Source organism: Triplophysa rosa, linkage group LG10, assembly GCF_024868665.1.
Source record: "Triplophysa rosa linkage group LG10, Trosa_1v2, whole genome shotgun sequence".
In the NCBI taxonomy this organism is placed as follows: Eukaryota; Metazoa; Chordata; class Actinopteri; order Cypriniformes; family Nemacheilidae; genus Triplophysa; species Triplophysa rosa.
The window spans coordinates 15021422-15046898 of NC_079899.1; the positions used below are offsets into that span (position 1 = coordinate 15021422).

At 41.0% G+C, this 25477-nt stretch overlaps 1 protein-coding gene across 2 annotated transcripts; it reads right to left on the bottom strand.

Moving 5' to 3' along the window:
• Positions 1-839: 839 nt before the first annotated feature.
• heatr5a (HEAT repeat containing 5a) lies at positions 840-25174 on the bottom strand. 2 transcript variants are annotated; one of them, XM_057344187.1, is made up of 37 exons: positions 25041-25174; positions 23697-23909; positions 23240-23451; positions 23003-23111; positions 22545-22694; positions 22217-22388; positions 21843-22000; positions 21286-21535; positions 21009-21164; positions 19037-19287; positions 18765-18876; positions 18530-18682; positions 18246-18345; positions 17249-17358; positions 16791-16954; positions 16441-16604; positions 15262-15367; positions 14752-14942; positions 14520-14679; positions 14220-14409; positions 13960-14129; positions 12787-12813; positions 11587-11731; positions 9274-9453; positions 8034-8270; positions 7463-7641; positions 6784-6852; positions 6280-6459; positions 5899-6121; positions 5431-5670; positions 5166-5293; positions 4842-4989; positions 3552-3824; positions 2945-3169; positions 2693-2844; positions 2373-2583; positions 840-2286 (listed from the first exon to the last, which is right to left on the bottom strand). In XM_057344187.1, exons 2-37 carry the CDS (start codon positions 23820-23822, stop codon positions 1985-1987), a joined length of 6123 nt encoding a protein of 2040 aa, XP_057200170.1. In that variant the 5' UTR covers positions 23823-23909; positions 25041-25174; the 3' UTR covers positions 840-1984. The 2 variants fall into 2 exon arrangements, with proteins under 2 accessions (XP_057200170.1, XP_057200171.1); XM_057344188.1 differs by lacking the exon at positions 12787-12813.
• Positions 25175-25477: the final 303 nt, after the last annotated feature.

The window sequence follows — 25477 nt, forward strand, 5'->3', positions numbered from 1 at the left end:
ACGAAATGCTAGAGTTGATCAACAGGGGGCGCTAAACACCTGGTAATTTACATTCAACCTAGACACCGGGCAGCTACTAATTTATCTGAATTGCAAATTGATTCATATTTGCTGTTTTTCTGGCAGATGACGTTAAAAATGTGACTATGTACTACCCTGTTCTTATGTAACTGTATAATATAAATAGCTTAATTGAAAAACATGACTATTACAGTCATTGATAGGAAGTCACTCTTCAAAATGGTTAAAGGGACAGTTCACCCAAAAATAAAAATTCAGTCATCATTTGCTGACCCTCGACTTGTTCCAAATCTGTATAATTACAAAAAAGGATTTTGTCTGATGAACACAGAGAAAGATATTTGGAAGAAGAATGCTTGTAACAGTTCTTGGCCACCATTGACTACCATAGTAGGAAATGGTAGTCAAAAGGGCTTTCCTACATTCTTCAAAGTATCTTCTTTTGTGTTCAACTATACAAAGAAATGTATAAAGAAATGTTACTTTATCCTACTATGGTATAAGGTGGTGGCCAAGAACTGTTACAATCATTCTTCCAAATATTTTTCAGTGTTCATGAAAACAAAGAAATGTATATAGATTTGGAACAACTTGAGGGTGAGTAAATGAAGACTGTTAATAAATGAATCACGTTAATCCAGTGACTATCAACTGCACAACGGTACACATTTTTCCAGTTATCCTATAGCAAAGATATACCCAAATTAGGACATCTTATGTTCAGTGAATAAAAATATGCATATTTGCCTCTCCAGTATCAGTAAATATGAACAAATCCTTAATGTTTTCGTAGGTTAAAAGCAGAAAAAAACTACAACTCATGACGCAAAACTAGACCTTATTGTTTCAGTATGATCAGAAAATAAACATTAATTTTGCCCTAAATTTTAATCTGTACAATTTACAACATACAAAATAACGGTACAGTTGTAAATGCAACCAATCATCACCGAATGCATCAGAAAGCAGCAACAGAAGTCTTTAGGTTCTAGTGAAATGAATGGATTAATGTAATCTTTGAGCATTGTGCATTTCTCATAGTGCTGTTATAGCAGTAATTATTTCACTGCTTTTTGCGTTCCATATGCCCAATACACTTTAGGGAACATCTGTTCTGCTTAGATCACTTTTAGTGCAAAAATGACAAAACAAAACATTAAATGCATAATGACAACACTAAGGCCTGGTTTCACAGACAAGGCTTTGGTAAAGCCAAAACAATGGCAACGACATATTTTAAGATATGTCAGGGCAATTTATTTTCAGTTAAGACTGCTCAAACTTTCATTTCAGTCTGGGATTAGTCTTAAGCCTCGTCTGTGAAACCGGGCATACATGTAAGCATTATTTTGAAATGTACTGAAGTTGCAGTAGTAGTGTATTGACCTGATGTAGTACCTGTTGGAAATGCTTTTTACATCATCATAAATACATTCACAATAAACATACCTGCCTAATCATAATGTATAACATTAAAAAATATATGTTAAAAAACTGTTTAGTCATAAGATCACTAAATTCCCAGTGATTCAACAGGTCTTGCACTGAGTTTAGTTGCAAAGTGCAGCATGTCAGCAAGAAATTATCAGATTACTGCATTTGTTTATAAAGACAAAATGACACATCTCAGAAAAATGCATGCTATAACTAGGTTTGATGAATTTCCTCTAAAGTACAGTAGTTTCAAATAGATAACCAACAAACTAAAATGTTAATAATTATAGAAACAATAAAAAAATTCCATGAGACACGTAGCATTAAAACATGTTTCCTCTGACCTTCTTGAAGTAAATATGTATTAAGTTCCTCACAGAGGTTAATACAGTTTAAACTAACATTACAATGAATAAACAACAAAATTAATGAACTGATTTAACTATAAAACCTTTAAAACAACACCTTGACATTAATCATAATACTGGTGTGCATGCACATTCCATGTGAGAAACAACAGATGCTGGATTCACAGGAAATTGATCTTCAGTTGAATGCTAGGCGTGTTTTTGTGAATGACTTGATGCGCTGGTGTCTTAGTGTTTATGCTTTCCTGGTTCCCCTTGACAGCCGCCTCAAGCCTGGCCTTCATGTGCGGAGCGGAGGCCATCAGCGATTTGAAGACAGCCGAGTGCTGGGGTCCGATACGCATGAGGTCTCTCAAGGCGGATTCGTGCAGCAAGCGAGAAGCTGCAGGAGCTGAGGCCAAAGCATTCTCATCTAGCAGCAGAGATATGAGGAGGGGCAGAAGCACAGCTACCAGCTGAGGACCTGTGTGGACAGATAGTGTGTCAGATGCAATAATTATTTAAATATACATCCTGAAGATATCATTGTTCTGTCTCGACGTGACTTACGGTGGGTTTCATCGGCGGCAAACACAAGTGCTTCCAGGGCTCGAATTCCGTCCTGCACTGCTTGTAGCTCTGCTGGGCTTTGAGGACGACTCTTTTCAACTCCCTCCAGCTGTGACAGCAGACGACTGCCCAGAGCCAAAATAAATGGCCTGGCAACTGCCGAAGGGTCTTGAAATAAAGACGCCAGCAACTGATAACTTCTGCTCAGCACCTGATGAAAAAAAAAAGATAATTTCAATTGTTGCTAAGCTCTTTAAGCAGTAAGACACAGAAATGGTTATATATGGAACAGACCCTTGCAATGGTATCTTTTCACTTACCACAGGGTCCTTAGACTCCAGACTGGCTCTGAAAATCTGGATACAGCGTGTCTGCAGTGGCTCTGCAGTCGTAACATCTGCACTAGCGTACAGCTCGAAGATGGTGAGGGCTGTCAACATGGTAACCTCATCCACACCAGGCTCCATTTCATCTGTTCAACACAAAAATCCATTGCAGAGAATGCGAGAATATTCCACAAACTATCTATCGTGCAGTTGCAAATAAATAAAAAAGATGATAGCTGAATGTACCTTCACTCCAAAACTCCAAGAGTGTATGGAGCGCACAGCGTAGCAGATCAGTCCAAGCCCCACGACTCTTTTCAGCTCTGCTCATGGGAGAGGTGAGAACTGTGCGCAAAGCCTGCAGGACGCCTGGCACCAGCTGTCCACTCTCGGCTCCGACAGAAACCTTCACCACCTCTCTTGTCACTCCAAGCAGCAGATAGAGTACTGTGGGCAGCACTGACACACTGCCTGCCGTGTACAAAATGTTTCATGTTTTGGATTGGTTCAGAAGGGTTTCACAGTGAGGAACATGAATAGGTTTCAAACAGGTTTGCCAGACACTCCAACCAACACCTTTTGCTTCCCGCCCCACAACCCGCTCAAACAAACAGAGCCATGTTTACCACAGAGTCTCATTGTTGACCCTTCAGGGAAGTCAACCTATGAATGGCTTACTTTTAATATTTTTTCATGTGAACACATTAAACAAGTTACTTTTAAGTATGTCAATGATATTCAAAATCAGAATACGTTATTCAAAGTCTATCAACACCAGTATTTTGTAAATATCATCTAAACTGAATAAAAGTAGACTATCATAAAGTGCATAGGAACAACCTGGATCTCTTACCCTCTGGTGAACAGATGGAAGGCAGTTCTGAGAGAATAGCCAAAGCAGATGTGACGAGTCTACAGTCGGTGTTGCTGAGGGAACAGGTCTGTCCCCCCCACCCCGTGGCAGTCCCAGCCAACTTGGGACTGAGCTGCGGAAGCTTCCGGACCAGAGTGCAAAAACACAGCTCCAGAGCTCCAAACACGAGAGACTTGCCCGGCACCAGACCGCCAGTGTCCCGTCCCTCACCAAACTCAGGAACGGTTTCCTTCTCTGCAGCACCATCATCCACTAATATAATAAAGCAAAGAAAGCAATCTTTACATCAAACTGGGGGATTTAGTGACTTGAGATCAGAGGTTGCGCTAGACTATTTCGGCTCCTAAAAATTCCACCATAAGCTATTTTTACCCATCACTATGGTGCAAGGTGATATTACATGCTAATTTGCATGTTTGTGACGTCATCGCGACGTATGCGTTCTTTGAACTTGCTGTATTTTAATGCCCAATAAAGCTGACGTCGTTTACATATTTAATGTTTCTGTTGTCCGACAAAAAAAATAAAAAATTACAGACAAATGTTCATATGTCCAGTCAGTAACAATGACAGGTGCTTGTACACGCTGTTTTGTAATCATTCATTTACTGACTTACAAGTAACTTTAAGCTGCTGTTCGGTCATGAGCGGAGACGCAGAGAGACATTTTTCCACTCACTGAAAGTTAAGGTTTATTCAAAATGACGCTAGTCCCTATCGCTCTCTGAAGGAAAAAAGTCTGTAAACACCGCACCACTTTTTCGTGCGCGCCTGTGTGTGTATGAGAGTACGCGACGAGAGGGTCTGATTACACGCAATCGGAAAGCGTAAACTCGTGTTATTTATATGCAGATTGATGAGACCGGGTTGCATGACATGCATGCTTTGCAGAATCAGATCCACAAACAACATTAGAGATCGCTGTGTTATAATAAAAAGTGCAATAAGATTCTCAGTTCGTTTTGAAACTATGGCGAAACAAATTAAATGGTAGAGGGCCGTCATAGTCGTCTTACTGGCTCCGCACCGCGAGTCTCCGCTGATCCCGTGTGGGTTTTCCTGAATGGACGAGGCGTTTGTAGCCTAATGAATGGAAAACGTACACATCCCTACGATCACGTTCTGATGAAAGGAAATGATTGGATGCTACCAACTCGACAAAAAGGGGAATTACAAACTGCCCTCATTGTAATCCGTCAAAATGACGGACGACCTTCTTATTTTTCCGTCACTGGTATAAAAAAACCGTCAATGACGGTCGAGATATACCCTCTGCGCTGTGGCGTTTCTCTTTGACGTGCTCCTGAGCGGCGCAAACAACTTGGCGCACCAGTTCCAGCACTGCCAGCTGAATGCTGGGAGATTCCCGAGTGACTAAGAGCCTGTGCAGTACGCTGAGCAGCTCCACGCTCAAAGCCTGCAGAGAGAACAAAGACTGAATCAGAAATGACAAAATGAACGTAGTCAAAAACATGCTAAGGATCAACAACCCTGAAAAAGTGAACACAACCTTCCTTGTCCTGTCTACTTGATTTTAAGGCTAGAGCCATTACGCCTGGACACATGAATAATGATTTCTGAATTGTAACATACCTGATCATTGCCCACTTTCGAACGAGGCCAAGGAACCTCCAATAAGGCCTGCAGAGCCTGAAGACATGAATTGATGTCTTCCATTTGGTCTCCAGAGTGAGGCGAACACAAAAACTCCACACTGATTCCTAAAAGAAATACACCAAAGGGAAGGGATGGAACAACATTTAACAGAACTGTGCAACAAACGGTTATTCTAAAGCCTTGTTTCAGGAGCTGACTGAAAGAAATCTAGAAACTTCTGTAAACAGGAACTGATCCACACCCAGGATAAGGTGGAGGCGATCAGTGTTGATGTCCTCTGGAGATTTGACACTGCTCAATGAGGTGGACTGGCCCATAGAGGTTGGGGTGACCGGCCGGGAGAGGTTGGCGGGCCCCTCGTCCACCATGATGAATCCGGTGCTGTTGAGCCATAGAGCTGTAGCGTGGAGAATGGTGGCCCAGGCGCTGCTGTAATGTGGACGGGCCTGTTCCACTGTCTCTGCGGTATAAAACGATCCACCTAACAAACAATGATGGACAAATAACAGAAGAATGAATCACATAATCATTGTCTGGTAAAATAAAAAGCTTGTAATCATAAAAAGGATTACACGAGCTGCCATAGGAGCATGCTATGACTCCTCAAGAGCGTAAATTGTTTCTAGCAGTTATTTTCGTCATGAACCTAATATGAAACACTTGGGTACCATAATATCTGCTTTTTTCACTCAGTTTCATGTTGACTAACCTGTGGAAGGAAGTTGATTGGAGTATTGTGGGGGCAGGGTGAGCAGGGCGAGGTCCTGTAGGGCAGCCAGCCACAGGCGACTCAGGGTTGCCAGATCTGCCTGGACCAGTTTGAGCAGACCAGCTCCTGTTGGACCCGCAGCCCCGGCCTCCTCGCTTTGCTGTTGTGGATGGGTGCCTGGGCTCTCCTTCTGCCCGGAGCTCTGTACCGCTGTGATGTACACCTGTGCGCAGAGTGGGGTAAATGATGACAAAATGTTCACATTTAGGTGAAGTACTTTTTTAACATCAATCACCAGGCAACAATATTATCAAAGCACATTGTGTGCAGGCCAATGGAGGGGCAGCAGATGTTTGATAGTTAAGTAATGGCATTCAGTACCTCCGCCCAGGCTTTGAGAACAGCAAGCGACTCCATGGTGAATGAGCTTTCGTTGTAAAGATGACTGGGAACGTCCTTCCCCATCTGAACCTTGGTTAGAGAAGAGGCCAGAAGCTGATGCACCCTCCTCAGGTCACGCAGGTCACTGATGACCCCGCTGGCAATCCAAGCACTGCAAACCTGAACCGCAACAAAGACATTTCGGAACTTCCTCAGCAGTGAACAGCGAGACTTGTGACATAAAGTGGGTCACACACAAACTTTCGAGGTTTTAAAAAAACAAGCATGGCAAGGTTTTTAAGAGGTCACAAACAGAGTGATGGATTGTTTTGGGACCTTTCGGTGCTTCCAAAAGAACATGTTTGTGTTTCTCAATTAGACAACGAAAGACTTGACTTGAGACCAGAACGAATATGCTGCCATTTGAATTAACAAGTGTGCAAGTCGAAACAGAGAGATTAAAAATAAGTGCTAAATATAATGATATAATCTTGATTTAATTACCTGGCAGGCTTTGGCAGTGACATCTGGAGGGGCGTCCACACTGAAAGCAGGTCTGAGCGCAGCTCCAACCTTTTTTCAGGAAAAAACTAATTGAACAAACCATTCTCTACAGTAATTTCTATTTCTATTGTACAGTTGTTTTAATGTGAAGTACAAAACAAAACAAGACTAGACTAAACTTTGTGTAACATATTCTAGAAACCTTTATGTAACACATCCCCCCACATGATACTGAATACGTTTCATGTCACTATTTGAAACTAGCGGCCCCTTACTAAGCTCACAGATAACCTAATTTAGTGTAACCGATATGTGCCGCCACATGCAGGCACACATGTCTTAGTAACAAGAGAATGATGAGCAGGCTCAGGTACTTCACGGTGGGTATGTAAGAATAACAGCAGGGAGCTTTACCGTACATTTCCAAACATACATTTTTAAACTTCCAACAGATCATTCATCTCAAAGGTATTTGGGAAGTACCACGTTTAAAAAAAAAGCTCATCACTGCTTATCTGGAAACATTCAAACTGAATAGGCCTCGTTCATGAAACACAATCAAAATAATAAAACTCATTCATACGTAAATACAAAAAAGAACGTGACTCATATTTTGCTTTTAATTCAATGAGATGCATTTAACGGAGAGAGTTTAACTGAAACTAACACAAAAGCTCACATTGGCTTGATACTGTTCCAAAATGACATGCCCAGGGAACTCCGGCTCTGGCACGGTGGAGAATTTACGGATAATGACCAACAGTGTTTGTAAACCGGCCAGTCGGAGCTGATCGCTGTGGTCTGTAGCTGCCATGAAAGCCATACGTATGAGGTCCGCCAGGTGAAGAACAAGGAAATCTGCAAGACAGCAGGTGTGGGCTTTAATATTTTTCAGAGAAACTAAAATAACTGGGAGGTAACATAGAACACAAGAGACAGATAATAATTGACCGACAGTTTCAGTCACAATTTATTTGCATGTGATTGCAAAGAACAAGACTACTATTAATCACATCTTCTCCTATTGTGTTCCCTAAAGGAAAAGGTGATCATAAGCATTTGGATGCACATGAGATGATAAATATAGATTATAAAGACATAAATGATAAGAAATGTATTTTTCCACCAAAAATATCACTCCAGAAGATGGCGCTAAGACAACACTGAATACAAGAGTTGTAACAAAGGTTTTTGTGGAAAATATAGTGAACAAATATTATGCCACACACCATAAGGTTAATGCATCTAACCTGCAGACTCATGTAAACGCTGTTCCTGAGCCAGCGCCATGTTAAAGTGAGCCGGGTCTCCGTGCTCACACTGCGCGATTATACGACACACACACTCCATGGAAAACACACGAGTGGACCAGCGTAGGTTGTTGAAGGGGCCACTAGATTCAGGCTTAGCGTGGAATGCAGAGGAGTCATCATATCGATCTCCATCCTCCTCCTGCTGCGTCTCAACAGAAGCGGCTGCAGTTGAGTCTAAAGCGTGGACAAACCACCACAAAAACGAAAGACTCAATTATAAAATCCTTTGGAATATGACCCAGATAAAAACAAGGATTTATTATTAAATTGTGTAATCGCTGTTGTTCTATTAGGACAATCACAAGACTTATCCTGAATGTGTGCAAGTGTTCAGTGACAGTTTTAAAATGAAACCAGCATCCTTAAGGACCCATTCGCAATCTATATAAACATTTCCACGGTAATGAAGCAACAGAGCTGTTACTTGTACTCCGAGACTATTATTTTTGTTTTTGTCACACTTAAAAATTAGAGTGAAGCAAAATGCACTGTGTGAAACAGTGATATGAAAAGCAATTGCAAACCAAAAGAGAGGTTTTTTATACAGTATACATTACCTTGCACCAAAAATAATTCAACAGCTGTATTCTTGTCACAATATCACTGCTAAGTTATATTACAGAAGTGAGTCGCAACATATTCATTTCAATTACGGTTTGTAATTTTTAATTAAAGTACCTGTAAACCGGAAGTTGCGATCGTTTTTACTTCCGTATTCTGACGCATTTTCGAGTGAAACGGAATTTCGAATGAGAAAAAAATTGTGGGCATGGCTTGTTTTTCACTGGAATTTGATAAGATATAAAAACAGCCGTTGCATTTTGAAATTGAACTGGGAACACACTGACAATTGAAGGGGAGGAGTTAACAGATGCCCCGCCCAAGCCGCCTAACTTATGTCATTTGAGATGGATAGTCACTAGAGGGCGGAAGTGCATTTTCTGATTTTAACTGAAGATTATGAATTCACATGAATTTTTAGCTATTTACAATAAAAGCTGCAGTATTTTATGAAAAAAAAAGGAATTTAAATGTTTAATTTCACTGGGACTTTAAAGTGTAAATAACCTGACAACATTACGCTTTCATTCAGGTCATAGAACTTTTGTTGGTGGCCATGTTTTACTTAAGATGGGACATTAATATCATCACTGCTGGAGTTGGGAGTTAAACCCACCTGCAGAAGCTGACAGCACGTCTTTGCAAAGTTTAAGCCAGTGGGCTAGCTTGCCCTCGGCAGCCGAGCTCATCGTGTGGACGAGCGTCTCCTGAATGTCTCGGCACAACTGCGGGTCGGACTCTCGGTCCAGCAAACTGAACAGAGCTCCATCCAAACCCACCTCCTTAATAGTGACATCTGTAGGACAGACAGTAATCATTTAACACACAACCGAACACATCTAATGACTTCAATTCAGCATATTATCAGACAAAACTCAATCCTGATGATTCACACTCACATTCACACGATTCACATTCAATCATTCAATGACAGGGGCCCTAAAAGCACTTAAATACTGGGCTACACATAAAATGTAGTTTCTGCAAATAAGTGTTGTTAGACCTTTTGAACTATTTTCACTTTTCTTAGGAGGCTGGTTTTTGCCATTACTTTACCAAGACAACTTAACTAGTACTATCCCAAGGTTTTCCCTCAAGCTCACACAGGTGTCCAAAAACAGTCATTTGTTTTACTTTGCCCTATTTATGTTATATTATATTATTATATTCTATTGCCTGAGCCTTACAACCAGGGCTGGATTGGTAATCAGACATACCGGGCATTTTCCCAGAGGGAAAGAATGAGAATTAAAGTGATATTTCACCGGCAAAACAAAATTTCCCCATGTTTTACTCACCCTCAAGGCATCCTAACTGAATATGACTTTCTTCTTGAAGAATAATGCAGTCGGAGTTATAATATATTTGCCTGTGAAATATCACTTTAACGAAGAGGGTACCTCAGATCGCAACAAGCATTTCAATGTACTTTTGTTACTGACATCTGTACACATGACAAATAAGCTTAAAACTTACCTGCAAGTGGACTTAACATTTACTTTAAGTGTCTTTTGTTTATTTGATAAATTTAGCTGTTCATTTTATATATTTAGCGGACACTTTCACTGATGTCTTTCTAAAACCTTGTATCTCCATATTTTGTGATTTTTTTTGTCTTTATTGTTAGTCAGCCTTTATGTTTGTCACTGAGTTTTGCAAATATCTAACAGTATTTAATCATTAAAAAAGCTCAGTTTTTTCCATTTCCTAAAAAAAATGGCGTGTTTGGACATCCAAGGTTTCAGAAGGACACCAACATTTTATTCATAAAAATCAACTGTATGCAATATACAATGTTAAGTTTATAGTGCGATATACAGTAGATTATTATGCAAGCTAGAGCAGTATTCGCCTTCCTTTTGAATATGACATCTGTGGTTTGAGGACTTATGATGGCAAATGTCGTTTTGTTCAATGTTTCCTTTCAAAGCGTTCTTGTTATACTGGTTTAAAATAAATGCCATTTAAACATTTTTGTCACCCAGTGCAGCGACATTCTGTTTTTGAGTTTTAGATGTGTAAACACTTACTGTTTAACACCATGAAGTGAACAGACATGAAAAAATGACACTTTCACTTTCATGCTCAGTTCAACACAAAATCTTACATCCTCCCAAAGCTTTCCAGCAGCTAAACCTAGGGCTGTCACGATCATGAAATTTGATTGACGATTAATTGTCTAATAAATCATTGCGATTATGGCGATTAATTGTCTGTTTTAGGGCTTTGGCGATTATGATGATTAATTGTCTGTTTTTGAGCTTTGACATTTAATTCTCATTCATTTTTGATTCAGCAATTGAAATGACCATATTGTTCTGAATACAAGACTATGTTTTTTTCTTGGAAATACATCGGAAAAAATTGGGTCATCATATATTTAAGGTTTAGGCTTTTACCTGTCAATATGACAACCACCAAATACTTGTAAATGAAGTAAATTGATCAGGTGTGAATTGAAGCCACCATTAAAATGCTATCAGTCATAGAAAAGCTTCTAGTCTGTTTTTTTCCTCACTTGCAAGACTACAGTAAAATTTTACTTGTGTGTTAATGAAATTTTGGTAGACTGGTTTTCACACTGAGATTTGCTTAAATAATATTAAATTGTACTGCAGGTAATTTGTATATGTTTTTTTTTTTTACAAAAAAAATGTGGTACATTTTACAAGTATTACCATGCTTTAGTAACAATACATACACTAAAATATGCAATATGCAGATGCACTACAGCTCCCCCTAGTGTCTTCTATAGAGATGTGCGATAATTGTGATGATCCGAAATCATCGCGATGAGGTCAAACAATCGCGATGAGACGATTATTTAATAATCGTGACAGCCCTAGCTAAACCCACCTCAAAATGTAGAGAAGCATAAACTAAACAGCAGGGAAGCGCTGAAATGGTGTAGTGGGCGAGGATGACTCACCCAGCTGTGTGTTGTCTCTGCGAGGCAGCTCTTTAACCAATGCTACAGCGTGCTCAGATACCTCCACAGCCTCCCTCTGAGCCAGCTGCCTCAGGCAGGCCACCACCGCCCGCCGCAGGGACAGGTACGAGCTGCACAGGTTTATCTGCACATGCACAAATGAGACGAAAACCACAAGAGTTTAACATCTGTATGGGTCATACTAATGAGAAGTGCATCCGCTGAGTGTTTGCGTCTCGAGCAACATTAATAGTCTTGATTAGAATCGATTGTGTGCTGTTAGTTTTATTAGCTTGAAGTGGATTGGCTGCATTCAGAAATGAAACGTGTGATCAGAGACAAAGCGGCTGAAATTAGAAATTACTCCATCACATTTTGCACGAGGGAGTCTAGATAAAAGTGCAGACAGGACATGTAGGCTACATTCACACAGTGCTGAGGATATAAAAAAAAAACTCAAATGTATAATTAGATACAAAAATGAATTTTACTTTGGGGTGAACTTTCCCTTTAAGCACACCAAATAAGACTGACAACCAAATCCTGCTGCTGTGTGAACATAGCAAAAGACTCTTCAGCAGACAGTGACAGCCAAATAAAGTTAGTCCTATTATGTCAAAACGATCCCACACAAACCCTAGTGAAAGTGAGAGCAGGGCTACTGTCAAGGCTTGCTTTGAGCTTCAAATGATTCGAGAGAGAGAGTGAGAGAGAGAGAGAGAGAGAGTGAGAGAGTGAGAGAGAGTGAGAGAGAGTGAGAGATACAAAAATCATAATAAGCCCCAACACGAGTGAGATGAGATGATGAGAGAGGAAGAGATGTGAGAGGAGAGAGAAGAGAGAGAGAGATTGAGAGAGTGTGAGACGAGACGTGAAGAGAGGAGAGAGTGAGAGTGAGAGTGAGAGAGAGAGAGAGAGAGAGAGAGAGTGAGAGAGAGAGAGAGTGTGTTGTGGGTGGTCAATGTTAGAAGCCTTTACAGAAAAGACCAATACGGTCAAATCTAACTTGGCATCCTTGGCATTAACCCTGCAGTTAGAGGCAGTGACACTGTCTGCTCATTCTTAAAACCCCAGACATCCCGTTTGAGTTAGTTTCACACTGGCAAACAACAAATCACAATAAGGAAGAGCGGAACACGAGGAGCAAACAGAAGAAAGGGTTTACAGTGGCCTGACAGCACAGAGGCAGAGAAAACCTACCAACACCGAATGATCCAATAAGATCTCCTGTACGAGAAAGAACACAGAGTCACTACTCGCCTCTATTTCAATGCCATTCATTTATCACCTCTATACTTGAGTAAAAGTAATAAAGTACTAGACTTTTAAAGTACTCAAGTAGTAAAAATTATGATACATGCTGTATATAACGCATATAATGCAATATAATACATTTAATGCAGTAAAGTCAATTTGTCCCAAAGTAAAAACACTCTGAACACACTAAAAACACATCGTAGTTACTAAAGACAACATAAAATCAATATATACAATGTTTACAAATGTGACTCTGGACCACAAAACTAGTCATAAGTAGCACGGGTATATTTGTAGCAAAAGCCAATAATACATTGTATGGGTTAAAATGATCAATTTTTCTTTTATGCCAAATATCATTAGGATCTTAAGGTAAGATCATGTTCCATGAAGATATTTGGTCAATTTCCTACCGAAAATATATCAAAACATATTTTGTGAGTGGATGTGGCAAAATCGTGAACAAAAATGGCTGGAAACACAGCTACAAACTTCACTCTCTGCTGCCTGCTCTTCGGGAATTATCCAATCAAGTTTGGTATTTATTTATTGCAACATCATTACAAAGCAAATAGAGAGTTAAAACAAACCTTTTTCTTCTTACTATCAGCCTGCTACGGCACCTCTGATGGACAACTTTAAAGGCAATTTTCTCAATATTTAGATTTTTTGCATCCTCAGATTTCAGATTTTCAAGTAGTTGCATTTCGGCCAAATATTGTCCTATCCTAACAAACCATACATCAATTGAAATCTTATTTATTTAGCTTTCAGATCACGCATAAATATAAATTTCGAAAAATTAACCTTTATGACTGGTTTTGTGGTCCAGGGTCACATATGGTTGTATAATAATGAAGGTCCCTGATCTCATTGTGTGATCTATTTTAAATACAAAAAAGTTTTGATAATATTTCATCAAAACAAACATTTCTTCTGCGACATCTTTGATAATAACCAAGAAAATGAATATTAACCAGTTTTCCCACAGCCCAACACTATCTCAATGGAGTGCCACCCCATTACTTTCCACTGGTTTTATGTAATGGTCATGTTTTCTTCAGCGGCATAAAAAAGTATTATTGTAAGTATGTTATGCAGTATGCGATCACGTACACAGAGGCTGGGCACGAGGTTGGCCAGGTTGACGAAGCGTGGAGCAAACATGTGCAGCTGCTGGAGGCAGGCGATGGCCTGGGCTTGAACCAGACAGTCTGGACTGTCCTGCATCACAGCACAACCCACCAAGCATGAGGTCCTCACTGAGGATACACCTGCACCATCACCTGGGGACAAACATTAACATAATATAATTAGTAAGAAATGAGCAAAGGTTCTCTCTTGCAAGGTCAAGGTGGGTTTAGGTAACTGTATACCTTGCAGATCAGGACCCATGGAGGTGATGAGTGCATTAAGGCAGCGCCCCAGGCTTTGCTGCACCTCCACATGTGTGTGTGGAGTTGAGAGGAGTAATCTTAGCACAAGAGTAAAGCTGGCCTCCAGATGACTGTGATACAGAGGTCCCGCTAGATCCACCACCATGGATAGAGCGTGGAGAGCCCACATCTGCAATTTGGGCATGCAATTCACATTTCTGTCAATCCACTACACTAGATCTACTAGTTCCACTCGGATATGATTTTCTATATTTTTATACTGGCAAAATGCACATGTACCTGGACTTCAGGTGAGGTGCTGTCTTGGGACAGGGTGAAAAGGACCCCAACACAGGCACTGAGATACTGGGATGAATTAATGCCGCCCATGTAACGGTACACAGTACAGAGTGCCAAAGTGTGACCTGTGCGTGTGATGGCGTCCCTTGCCGTCTTCAGTCTAAAATACATTACATCCACGTCAGGTAAAACTGCTTGTAAAGAAGCTCTTGTTCTTGTGGCAGTTACTCACTTGTCAAAACTCATGAACGTGAGAGAAACCGTGAAGCTGGGGTCATTAAGAACCTTCACCAATCTAGCTAACCCCTCTGCAGCCATGCAGCGCAACAGTGGGTTTGAGCCCTCTAGCGCCCCCACCAGGAGAGACAGGGCGGGTCTTTGTACCTCTTCTGGACCCAGTTCCATCCGACTTGAAGCTAAACACTAGAAGAAAGAGAAACAAACCGCTTGAAACAGCGTGACAGCAATGGTTTTAAAATGATGTCTAAGCGGCGGTTTCTTGGACAGGCCCTAAACCTAGTCCCAGACTAATTTAAATGTTAGCGGTGTCTTGATCGACAACAACTTACACTGACATATCTTAAAATATATCAATTTTGTCTTAAGATGCACACCAGTAAGGTTTTACGTAAAGTGTGTTTTTAAAAACTATTTAAATATCCTAATTTAACTAAAGCCTAGTCCTGGTTTAAAATAATCCCTGTCCAGGAAACCGTCCCTAAGTGTCTAAATATCCCCTTACCTTCAATGTGCAGCAGAAAGCAGCAGTGACATGGATCTGAACTGTCTGCTGTCTGACTCCTTTAAGCTGTCTCACAAACTCACAGAACTGCTCCATAATCTGAGCCCTAATACAGGAAATACAACAAATCTAGTGAATATGTAAATACACACATACAGTATATAAAAAAATGTAAACTGAAAATGAACTAGGGCAGTCGGAGCCGATAGCCTAGTGGGCAGTGCTCTGACATGTGGCGCGGGTGCGCATCGGGCGACCTGGGTTCGATTCCCGTCTCGTGGTCCTTTCCTGAACCCACCCACTTTGCTTCCTGTCCTCTCTACCACTCAAAGCTGTACAATTAAAGCCAAAATGGCAAAAAAAGAAATCTTAAAAAAAAAAAAAAATGAACTAAGGCTTCCAGAAAACTGTAAAAATGCAGAAAATGTCTTTATCACTATTTACCAAAAGAAAAATTAATGGATACTACAATAAAAAAGGCAAGTTGCTTGTATTGCATCACAGGATAAAAGATGCATTGCAGGAGGACAGGTGGCCTCATATGATCAGTATCATTTCCTCTTTGCTGTTGTGTTTAATAATGTATGAGACAAGGCCTGATCTGCCCAATTATGCAAATGTATGCAGATGTCTGGATGCAAATGTGGCCGTGCCGTGTACGAAAGTGCTTCAAAAAGCCTCTGGTCCTCACTAAGGCCAGTTCCAGTAAGAACTAGAAGCAGCCATCTCAATTCCTTTTAACAAACCAAATCCTTTTAATCTTTAATGTTTGTAAACATCAGTAAAAGAGCATACACACATCCACAATCCAGTGAGAGCAGCAAAAACAATATATACAAAGTGTGATGTATTATGCATGCATTCATTAAGATAAAGGCAGACACTTTAGCGTAGCAGACAACAAGAAGCATACAGCCAAAATGTACAGTTTAACTATGCATCTGTTTAACAGTTTATCAGCGTTACCTGTTACTTTGCATGCGGATCGCAACGCATCATTTGAATAAACGTCCCATATGAATTAATTGCATGCATAAATCCTAATCTCAGTGTATTCATCAAAGTCAGCTGAACTAAAGCCACACACACAAACTTCATCACATAGCAACATTAGCCCTGTATGCTAATAAAGTCATGTCACTCATAAAGCCAGTCGCTGAACAGATGTTGGATATATACCTCCGCTGGATGCCCAGGTGGGGGAAAATCACCCCAAACAGCTGGACAGCTGCAACAGTAAGAGCCGAGGCTGTAGGGAGGGGGGCAGGGACATCTTTAGCCTTCTGAAAGATGGTGAAAGGGTCATACTCTAACGTCCCACCTCCTGACCCACCTCCTTGAACCTTTAGACAAAAAACAGAGAATCAATATAAAATTATGATAATGAAAGATGTTTAACAAGTTATCAAAACCACTTCCTCTAAGCACAACTTAAACAGTACGATCACATTCAGACTTCAAATGTCGACTAGCTAATATATTAATAAAAGGTTTGGTTGAGTTTTTATGAAGATGACTGTGATGCTGACCTGCTCCTCTATGTAGTGCTGGTCTATATCCTGCAGTCCCAGGTCCAACAGTGCCAGGTCTTGGCTGTAGCACAATGGGGGCAGCAGGTTTAACTCAGAACATGCTGTGTTTTCTGGCCCGGTCAGATCGCTCAGCAGCTGCTTTAACACAGTGCCAAAGCACTCTGAGCAAACACAACCAAACAAAAATGAACAAATAAATACAGCTCTTTTGGATTTTAATGCACAAATGGATTAATTCAACATCACTTATGAAATAATTTGAATTGAACACTGGGGTAATGAGCACTCATAATTCAAGGATAGTGTACAGTAAGCAGGTATGAAAAAGCCAAATCTGAAAAACCGGTCGATCAGAAGTTTTGTATAACAGCTATTTAAAAAACTGGCTGTATAGAGCAATTAAAACATCACCCTGCAGCATTTTATCCAGGCCAAACATCCAAGCTTTAACTTGCCTTCATATGTTTGAGGTTGTAGCAATGTAAGGATCTCATAAACTCTTAATCTGAACACATTGGCAGCACTTTTGATCTGGTTTCCGTAGGATTTGGCGAGAGACGGGAGCCTAAAAAGAGCAGAAAATGTATTCACTTAGTGCCCTTTCACTTTAATTGCATAAAAAAGCAGCATTAAAGGTGGGGTGGTGGTTGATTTGGAAAGGTGCTAACTTTAGCCTGCTAACACTGAAATTGTAATCCCACCCTCTATGCGATTCGCCGTCCAATGCCACGCCTCCTCCAAACACATGAATGTATTTCGTAAATCCACGTAACGAATTACAAACTTAATCCATTAAATTCTTCTCGAAGCATGTACATACCTGTCCAAAAGAAAGAGAGCAACCATAGTATCATAGTCTTTCAGACCCTTTGCCTGCCGGAGCGGTCTCCGTCGTGTAAAAGCTGAACCGATGTTAATTCGAGTTTTTCCTCTTTCATGATTCAGATGTTTTTTCGTCACTGCTTTTTCAAAAACTGACTTTCGTTTTGTAGATTTACTTGTTGTCGGTTCTGCAAGAAAGTTTGATTGTTGCTGATTGTCCGCCATTCTCCCTACATTGACAGCAGACGCGAGAGCTTTGATGACGTATGATGTCTGCGTGAACAGGGTGCGCAGTGTTATGCAAAATACGTTGGCTGAAAATGTACACATGACCAGTCACAGTGTTCGGCCAGAACGTTTTGATTGCGCGAACGTTTTTTGGTCCTATGCCTTTTAATCACAGACGATATATAATTTTAAAAATATTATTTGACCACTACACTTCTCGATTGTTATCAGGATGTAAAGAGATTTCCAACCAACATGACAAAAAATGTTTCTGGACAGGATCACCCACCCTGCCTTTAACATTCAAATAGTTTCACAGAAGAAAATCATATGGGTTTCATAATTCAAACTTCACACACGTCAAGGTGCTTTGTTTGTTTGAAGCATCAAAGACCCACTCACTGATTAAGCAGAGCCACTGCACAAGACACGAGTGGAAGCAGTCGACTGATGACATCATCAGTAAGAAGATCTTTGCAGTGCACCACAAAACTCTTCATTGCTAGAGAGATGACACACATAATGCAATAAGGTGAATGAACTATGAAGAACAAATATCCTGTGGTATTAAAGGAACAGCAGCTTAGCAGGTGGGCTGATGCACCAAGAATTTACAAATTTTCACTAAAAGAAATGATGCGACAGAAATTTGAAGTCTGTGAGATTCAGGAGACATAAACTCTCACCACACAGTGCTCCTGATCGGCCCTCCAGGGTCACCTGCCAGGTGAAAAAGTCTCCACGCCGCAGCTCGCTCTCCACATCCCTCACTGACAGCGGGAAGGCACATTTCCATAGCAACAGCATCCGAGGTAGGTGATGCTCCACTACAGTGGGCCCTTGAGGGAAAGATCGGAAAAAATTTAATCACTAACCATTGTGATTAATCAATTAATTTCTTGTTGAAGGATTCAATCATACCAAGTGTGGACAGGGCACTAAGCAGCAGGCAGCCAGCCTGAGTTCGCTGGATGGAGATTCTGCTATTCTGGGCTGCCGAGCGCAGGAGATCTTCAGCCAGGGTCATCACCACCTGCATCCAGTCCATCAGAATCATTAATCATTGAAACAAGTGGATACTGCAATGAATCATAATCTACCAACAGCGCTAGCATCTAGCAAAAAGACAAACAAACAATCCGTGTGCACAAAAGGAGTAGTTTGACATGTACAGACACAAACTGCACTCCCACCTTGCTCTTAGAGTGTGGTATTCCAAGCGAACAGAGCTGCGAGGCTCCCAGCAGAGCTGCAATGGCAGCACTGTACCCGGCCACGGCCTCAGGGCACGACTTCATGGCATTTAGCCTCTCTGCACAGCGGTCTAGCAACACTGCCACCTGAGCAGGCATCGCCACGGCAACACACCGCAGGCACCAGGCGGCAGCCAGACGGGCAGACGCGTTGGGGTGTAGAAGAACAGAGATGACCGTGTCTATCATTCCTGTCAGAAAGAAAAATAGGTTTTGAACTTTATATCAAAATCTGGGTGTTACAGATAAACAATCTGAAAACATTTGTGCTCATTCTGGAACTGATGGGTGTGTTAAAGCTGCAGCTGCATGCGGTTTATTCTGATCATACTGTGACTTATCCATTAAAGAGACTATACTCATCACTTATCATTTATGGGTTTCCTTTAAACACTAATTCTTATGTCTGGTACAGAGATGCAGCATTTTCAAATTCAGGAACTCTTTGAAACATCTTTCTTTCAGACATTCACAGTGTGATCCTCAGCAGGGTGACTTGAATCGCTTTCATACAAAAATTGAAACCCTTGGCAAAACTAATGGAGGTACAGCATGAGGCGTTTGATAGAGCGGAATGTTGCCCCAGTTTCCTATGAGATTTCTGTTTGCAGCAGAGAGAAATAAATCCTAACATAAGCCATATTTTTCATTTTTTAATTAAAATACAATTTATTACAACAAAACTCTAAGCCCACCACCCAATGTAAGGTTTGTACCACAGATGCACTAAACTAACAAGACCATTGATGACCAAAATCATGTTTAATATTTCTGTAATCGTAAATCCACCGGTATGTGTAAGCTCTTTAGTCACAGAAGTATTTCTAATGCAAAAATATAAATGTTGTTGTTATCCATGAATTTTACAAGGCAGAAAAAAATAGTAAAGCACTTCATTATTTTTTATTCAGATGCCCAATTATAGTTATTTGCTTGCAGTCTGTAATAGACAAATAAGTTTTAACGGTTGAATTGTATGCTTTATTAATTTCTGATTCTCACTTTTGAGAGAAGTTGAATTTGCCGCCTCAAATTTGGGTAATTACATGAATGAAGACTACTTAGTTGTTACAGTTTGTTATTGGCCTAATAAATAAAAGTTTTAGTTTTTGAAAGATTCCTCAAATAGTTGCGTTTTCTCTTATGCCATGTATTATGAAAGGTGGTCTAATAAATTTGTTAAGCACTGTACACTGTACACTGTTGTCAATGTCAAATAACAGTAATTCAGATACCAATTAGTTTGCCTAATGATTTTAAAAACATTTTTTAAATCATGAAGCGTTTAATTTGGGATACAGTCAGCAAGAACACCACAATAGATCTATATACCATTATTTTAATGTCCAATCAACTCTCTCTGGTCACACAGAATTCAAAACCTAACAAGTCAGTTAAAACACCAATATTTCACATATGGACTACTTCGTAAAACGTAAACAATGCTAGTCCTACATTGACCCAAAAGAACTTCCTGTTTCCATTGCACAAACATTTGAATAGAATAAAACGGAACATTGGACTAAATTGTTCAATATTATATTACATGTATTACAAACTGTAAGTGCTTCTAGACCATCTTTCGAAGTGACTACATTGTGTGCTGCAGACATACGGATAAGGAAATGGCACAGATCTGCCTCTGCATAGTGGTGAAAACCACACTGTGTTGTCCATGCCAACAAAACAAACTAAAGTTAGTCAATAGCTACTCAATAATTAAAAGACACACACTAAGCAGAAAAAGCTACAATTCTTTCCATTTCAGATATTAAATATGGATGCAATACACATGCACATGTAGAAAAATCACATAACTCTCACCTAGTCTAAACATTCTCACATTTATTACATTCAATTGTTTTGATAGGGTGTCCAGTGTTTGGTCAGTAAATAAGAAATACAGACAAACCTATGCTGGTGTCCTGCAGCAGTGGAGCGGCAGTCGAGCTCAGGTCCTGCAGAAGACTGCCCAGCTCCAGCAGGGCACACACCAGCACATGCTGACTAGCCGCTACATCCACAGGGCTCACACGTGTCTCCGTGTTGCCCTCGTGCAGAGCCGCATCTCATAGAAAGACAAACAGCCTCAAGCTACAGTACATCTGAAACATTATAACACTACAACACCCACTACCTTATGTCAATCAATATCAGTAGACCTAAATATTCGCCCTGCAGTCTCTTACCCACAATCCTCTTTTGTTTGCTGATGGTTTGGCAGATCTCCTTGGCGGCTGCGATCTGGGCCTTCTCCCCCAATAAAGTGCCGAGGGTGGCCCGCAGTATGAAGGAGACGCAGCGGCGGCTGGAGACAGCGTCAGCCGGGCACTGAGTTGCGCGAGAGTGTGACACCCACTCCATGAGAAGAGCGAGAAAAGAGGAGAAGTGCGTCTCCAGCCACGTGCCACCCAGAATGGACACAAACACCACACACGTCTGCTTGGCAGAGATAAAAAGAGGTACTGATGTTAAACCAGTGCACCAAAACAAATCTTAATTTATACCAGTTGTATGTAGGTATGTTTTAAATTGATTTTGTTGTGTATTTTTAAGCAAGTTTGAGCAAATTAGCTTCAGAAAAGGCAAATCCAGCTGAAGGTCAAGATTTTAAAAAGGACTTCACTGCATAAAGGATTTTAAAAATTCTGTTTTGCTCATATTCTATAACCTCTGTTTTACCCAAGACATAAATCCACACATGCTGTAAATCAAAACATAAACAGCATAATCCAAAGGAAAAGACCTGTGTGATGCCAACGCGCACGGCCCTGCTGACAGAGCTGGTGCGTTTCAGCATGTCTCCGCCGGCCCGCAGGAAGCCGGCTCCTCCCCGCAGGAAACCAGTACTCAGCAGCTCCATCACCTCCTCCAGGGAGTTACGCTTGGAGCCCGGCCTCGGAGCTGAGGCGAGATGCCAAGGGGTGGGAGACGTGCAAGAGAGAGCGGGGGACAAACGACAGAGCAGATGGAAAAGAGTGGGAGAGCAAAGATGAGTGATACAACTGGGAAAAATAATACATAATGTGGGGAACATGGGAAAGAAAGTTGAGATTTTCACAATCGCCACTGATGCCAGGTCAGCTCAGCATTCCATATCAGAGAATGAAATCCACTTACCTATGGCCTGTCTGGGCTCCAGTGCCGACGCCAGCAAAGTGCCAAGCAGTTTTGAGACGGCAACTCTGACATCGTAGTTCGAGCCCTCGAAGGCTCGGAAACAAAGAGTGGCCACGTTCTCCAGTTCTGTGGACCAAAGGAAGACGGCCTCTCTCTGGAGCTCAAGGAGACACTATGAGAGATGCACACATGCATTGTGATCTTTCTAACACATATTTCTCGAGAATATATATCATATGTACATAAAAAATACATTATCTATTTACCGACAAAGTGTAAAATGCCTGTCATACAAACAAGAGATTTAAGTGAGGCATGTGTTTGGTACCTTTGCAGCAGCACATCGCACTGCCATCGAGCGATCAGTGAGGCAGGTGCGGGCGGCTTTATAGATGTCTCTGTGACAGGACACGGCACTTATGCCTAAACCCTTCAGGATCTTCTCAATACACAACATGATCTCACAACGGCCCTGAGACTGGACATATAAACAAATACAAATGGACAGAATACGTTATACTTGGGAACACCAAGTGTCTTGTAATATTGTGGTCCAATTCTTTTATTTTCTAAAAGAAATTTGCTATATTTGAGAATTCTGGGTAAGTGCCCAGGCTTCACTATTACTGTGAGTTCTGCGGCAGCAAAATGTTTTGGCTAACATTATCTGTGACATGAAATACACGCATTTCCAGTTTGCCATCTCTGATCCAATAAAACATTCCACAGCATCATTGTTTGTGGTCACGACTGTGAAGTCCTGTGGTGTTTTATAATCACACCCACCTCCGCACTCTTCACGGCTTTCAGAAGGTTTGTCACCGTCTCTTTAAATGAGTTGATGAGGAGTCGCCCCAGTTGCTCATATAACACACCCAAACAGGCCACGGCTGCCCTGTTGGGAGCAATACATAAACTCAGTGGCAGAATATCAAGCTGTAGTAGAACCTCATCTGCAGTGCAGTCGATGGGTGGGCATATGATGAGCGTGTAGGGTGTACATTTATGACACACTCCACTCACAGTCGTGTAGGCAAGAAGCTAGGAGAGTCATCTTTGCTGCGAATGATGTCATTGCAGCGGTCCACGGTGAGGCTGGACGTGAGTGAGTCGCCCACTCGGTGCACCAGCGCCAGACAATGTGCCAGCAGCCAACGCGTCGGAGGGCCCGGAGAACTTGTTAGTACCGTTGTCAGCTGCTCCACCAGGCGCTTCTGTTTCTGTTTCACATCAGCCTGCAACACAAATCGGCACCAACATATTGTTTAGATGATTGGCATTCAGATGTCCTCTTTAGTTGGAGGTTTCTTGGAGAGAAACGGACATAGACATATAAACAGTCTATTCCAGATGGAGAAACAGACGGTGGAAAAGGAGGGAAATAATCACGAGTCTGTTTGGAGTGACTGTTTGTGTGCGAGAGAGAGAGAGACTTTTCTTCTCAAACAGAGAGCTTATTGTCAGAGCGCTTAGAACTCACCCTGTCTGTGACGGGCAGCAGTTTCTTAAGGAAACGCAGCCACTCGAAGACGAATTCAGCCCTCTGGGGCTCCCTTAGCTGACTGCAGGCCTCCTCGTTCAAGAGTAAACTATGAGCCTGCTCCATCTTCCTGTCCACTCAGCTTCTCACCAAACCACAGGCCAACAGGGCTAATCTGTCATTGAAGACACCCTTCGGACACCTCCATCTCCCCTGAAACGCACCAGAAGTTGAGCAACTCGAAAATAAAAACTGTTTTATCACAGATGCACCAAAGACGTTTGCAACGTAGTGTTGTAATAAGGAACTGATGCAAGTAATAGGAGCGTAAATATCTAAAGCTGCACTTACAGATAAGGCCGTTACATAACTCCTACATTTCTATACTCAGTTTGAAATGTACAAATCAATATGGAGAGGTTTTTAAAGTTTAAAAAGGTTTATAATATATGGCGCACAACCTCTCTTAAAAATCTTGTAAACTTATATGCTGCCTTTATGAATAATGCAATGTTTTGCACTGGGCTTGCACAGTCTGCAGAGAAACCAGCAGACCAAAGATCTTAAAAGGATCGCAGAAGTCTTGTGTTTCCCGGTAGGGAGGGATGCAGACATCAAAGAGCATATCTGAAAATAACCGGATGAAATAGTGATGTAATAACGTTACTATTTCAGATTTGTTGGGTGGTCCACGGAGACGGGTGGGGGGGGGGGCGGGGATGGTGGTGGGTGGGTTGGGGTTACATACTTTACTTTTTCTTTAGGTTTGTCAAGAAAAAAAAGCAAAACTTATGCAATGCAGTATGTATAGATCGTAAAATCTGGAGGATTATTTTCAGTTTGGACATTTGTAATAGCCCTTAAAGAAACCTTTATAAAATAAACCTGACCCTTAAAACAGTAGTCTGATTTAACAATTGCTATTAATCTGTAGCTTCTTAATGAAATTGAAAGGTCTGATTGATACGTAAAAAAACATACATAACACATTCACTTTTCACCAAGGTTTATGGATATTTTTCATGTATACATAGTGAAAATAACACGACTAGGCTAAATTAACTGGGTACAGCGATTAACAGTCAACTTCAGAAAGTAGCCTGAATTTAAAAATCACAATTAATTTTAAACGCATATAAGTTAGATCAAACCCTTTACAAAACATATCGTCAGTAGATAGTAACAGTACTTCAAAAAAATGTGTTGTGTCGACATAATATAACTCTAATGCTAGCTTGTATCCAATGCTAACCAATAACCTGACATGCTAGCAGGATTCATCTTCAAACGCAACGCTTTGCCGTCTTTATGATGTTACGTTATACGTAATGAGAAAAGTATTACCTGCTTAATACAGCAGCTGTATTGTCAGTAGAGCCCTAATAAGTAAACGATATCCTTTTTCGAGTCGACTGTTTGTGAGCAATTTCTCAATGACATCTGCTCGCATGAAAGTGCGAGTCAAACTGTGAAGCGCAGGCACCGTACGTTAAAGAGACAGAGGCTGAAAAACCGCTAGATGGAGACATACAGCACTACCTGTGCTTGTTATAGACAAAAATATACAGCTCGAAATCCAAAGTTAATTGCCTACCTGGTACACAACGTTTTTGGATTTTGTATATTTGAGATGGCAACTTTGACGTGTAAAATAATAATAGTTCCTGCCTAAGTAGACCGCTTACTACATTCTGTAACAGCAAATTTTATACACCTAGTGTTATACAGATAGTAGAGATTGACTGTGGCCACATTAACATCTGTCTTCTTTCAAGCTATTG

Bases quoted from the DNA above. Each gene is read 5' to 3' on its own strand.
- heatr5a (XM_057344187.1), bottom strand. From the start codon at position 23,822: ATGGAGCAGGCTCATAGTTTACTCTTGAACGAGGAGGCCTGCAGTCAG. The intron at 23,452-23,696 runs GTGAGTTCTAAG...TTTGTGTTGCAG, and splicing joins TGCTGCCCGTCACAGACAGG to GCTGATGTGAAACAGAAACA. The intron at 18,683-18,764 runs GTATGATTGAAT...CTTTCCCTCAAG, and splicing joins TAGTGCCCTGTCCACACTTG to GGCCCACTGTAGTGGAGCAT.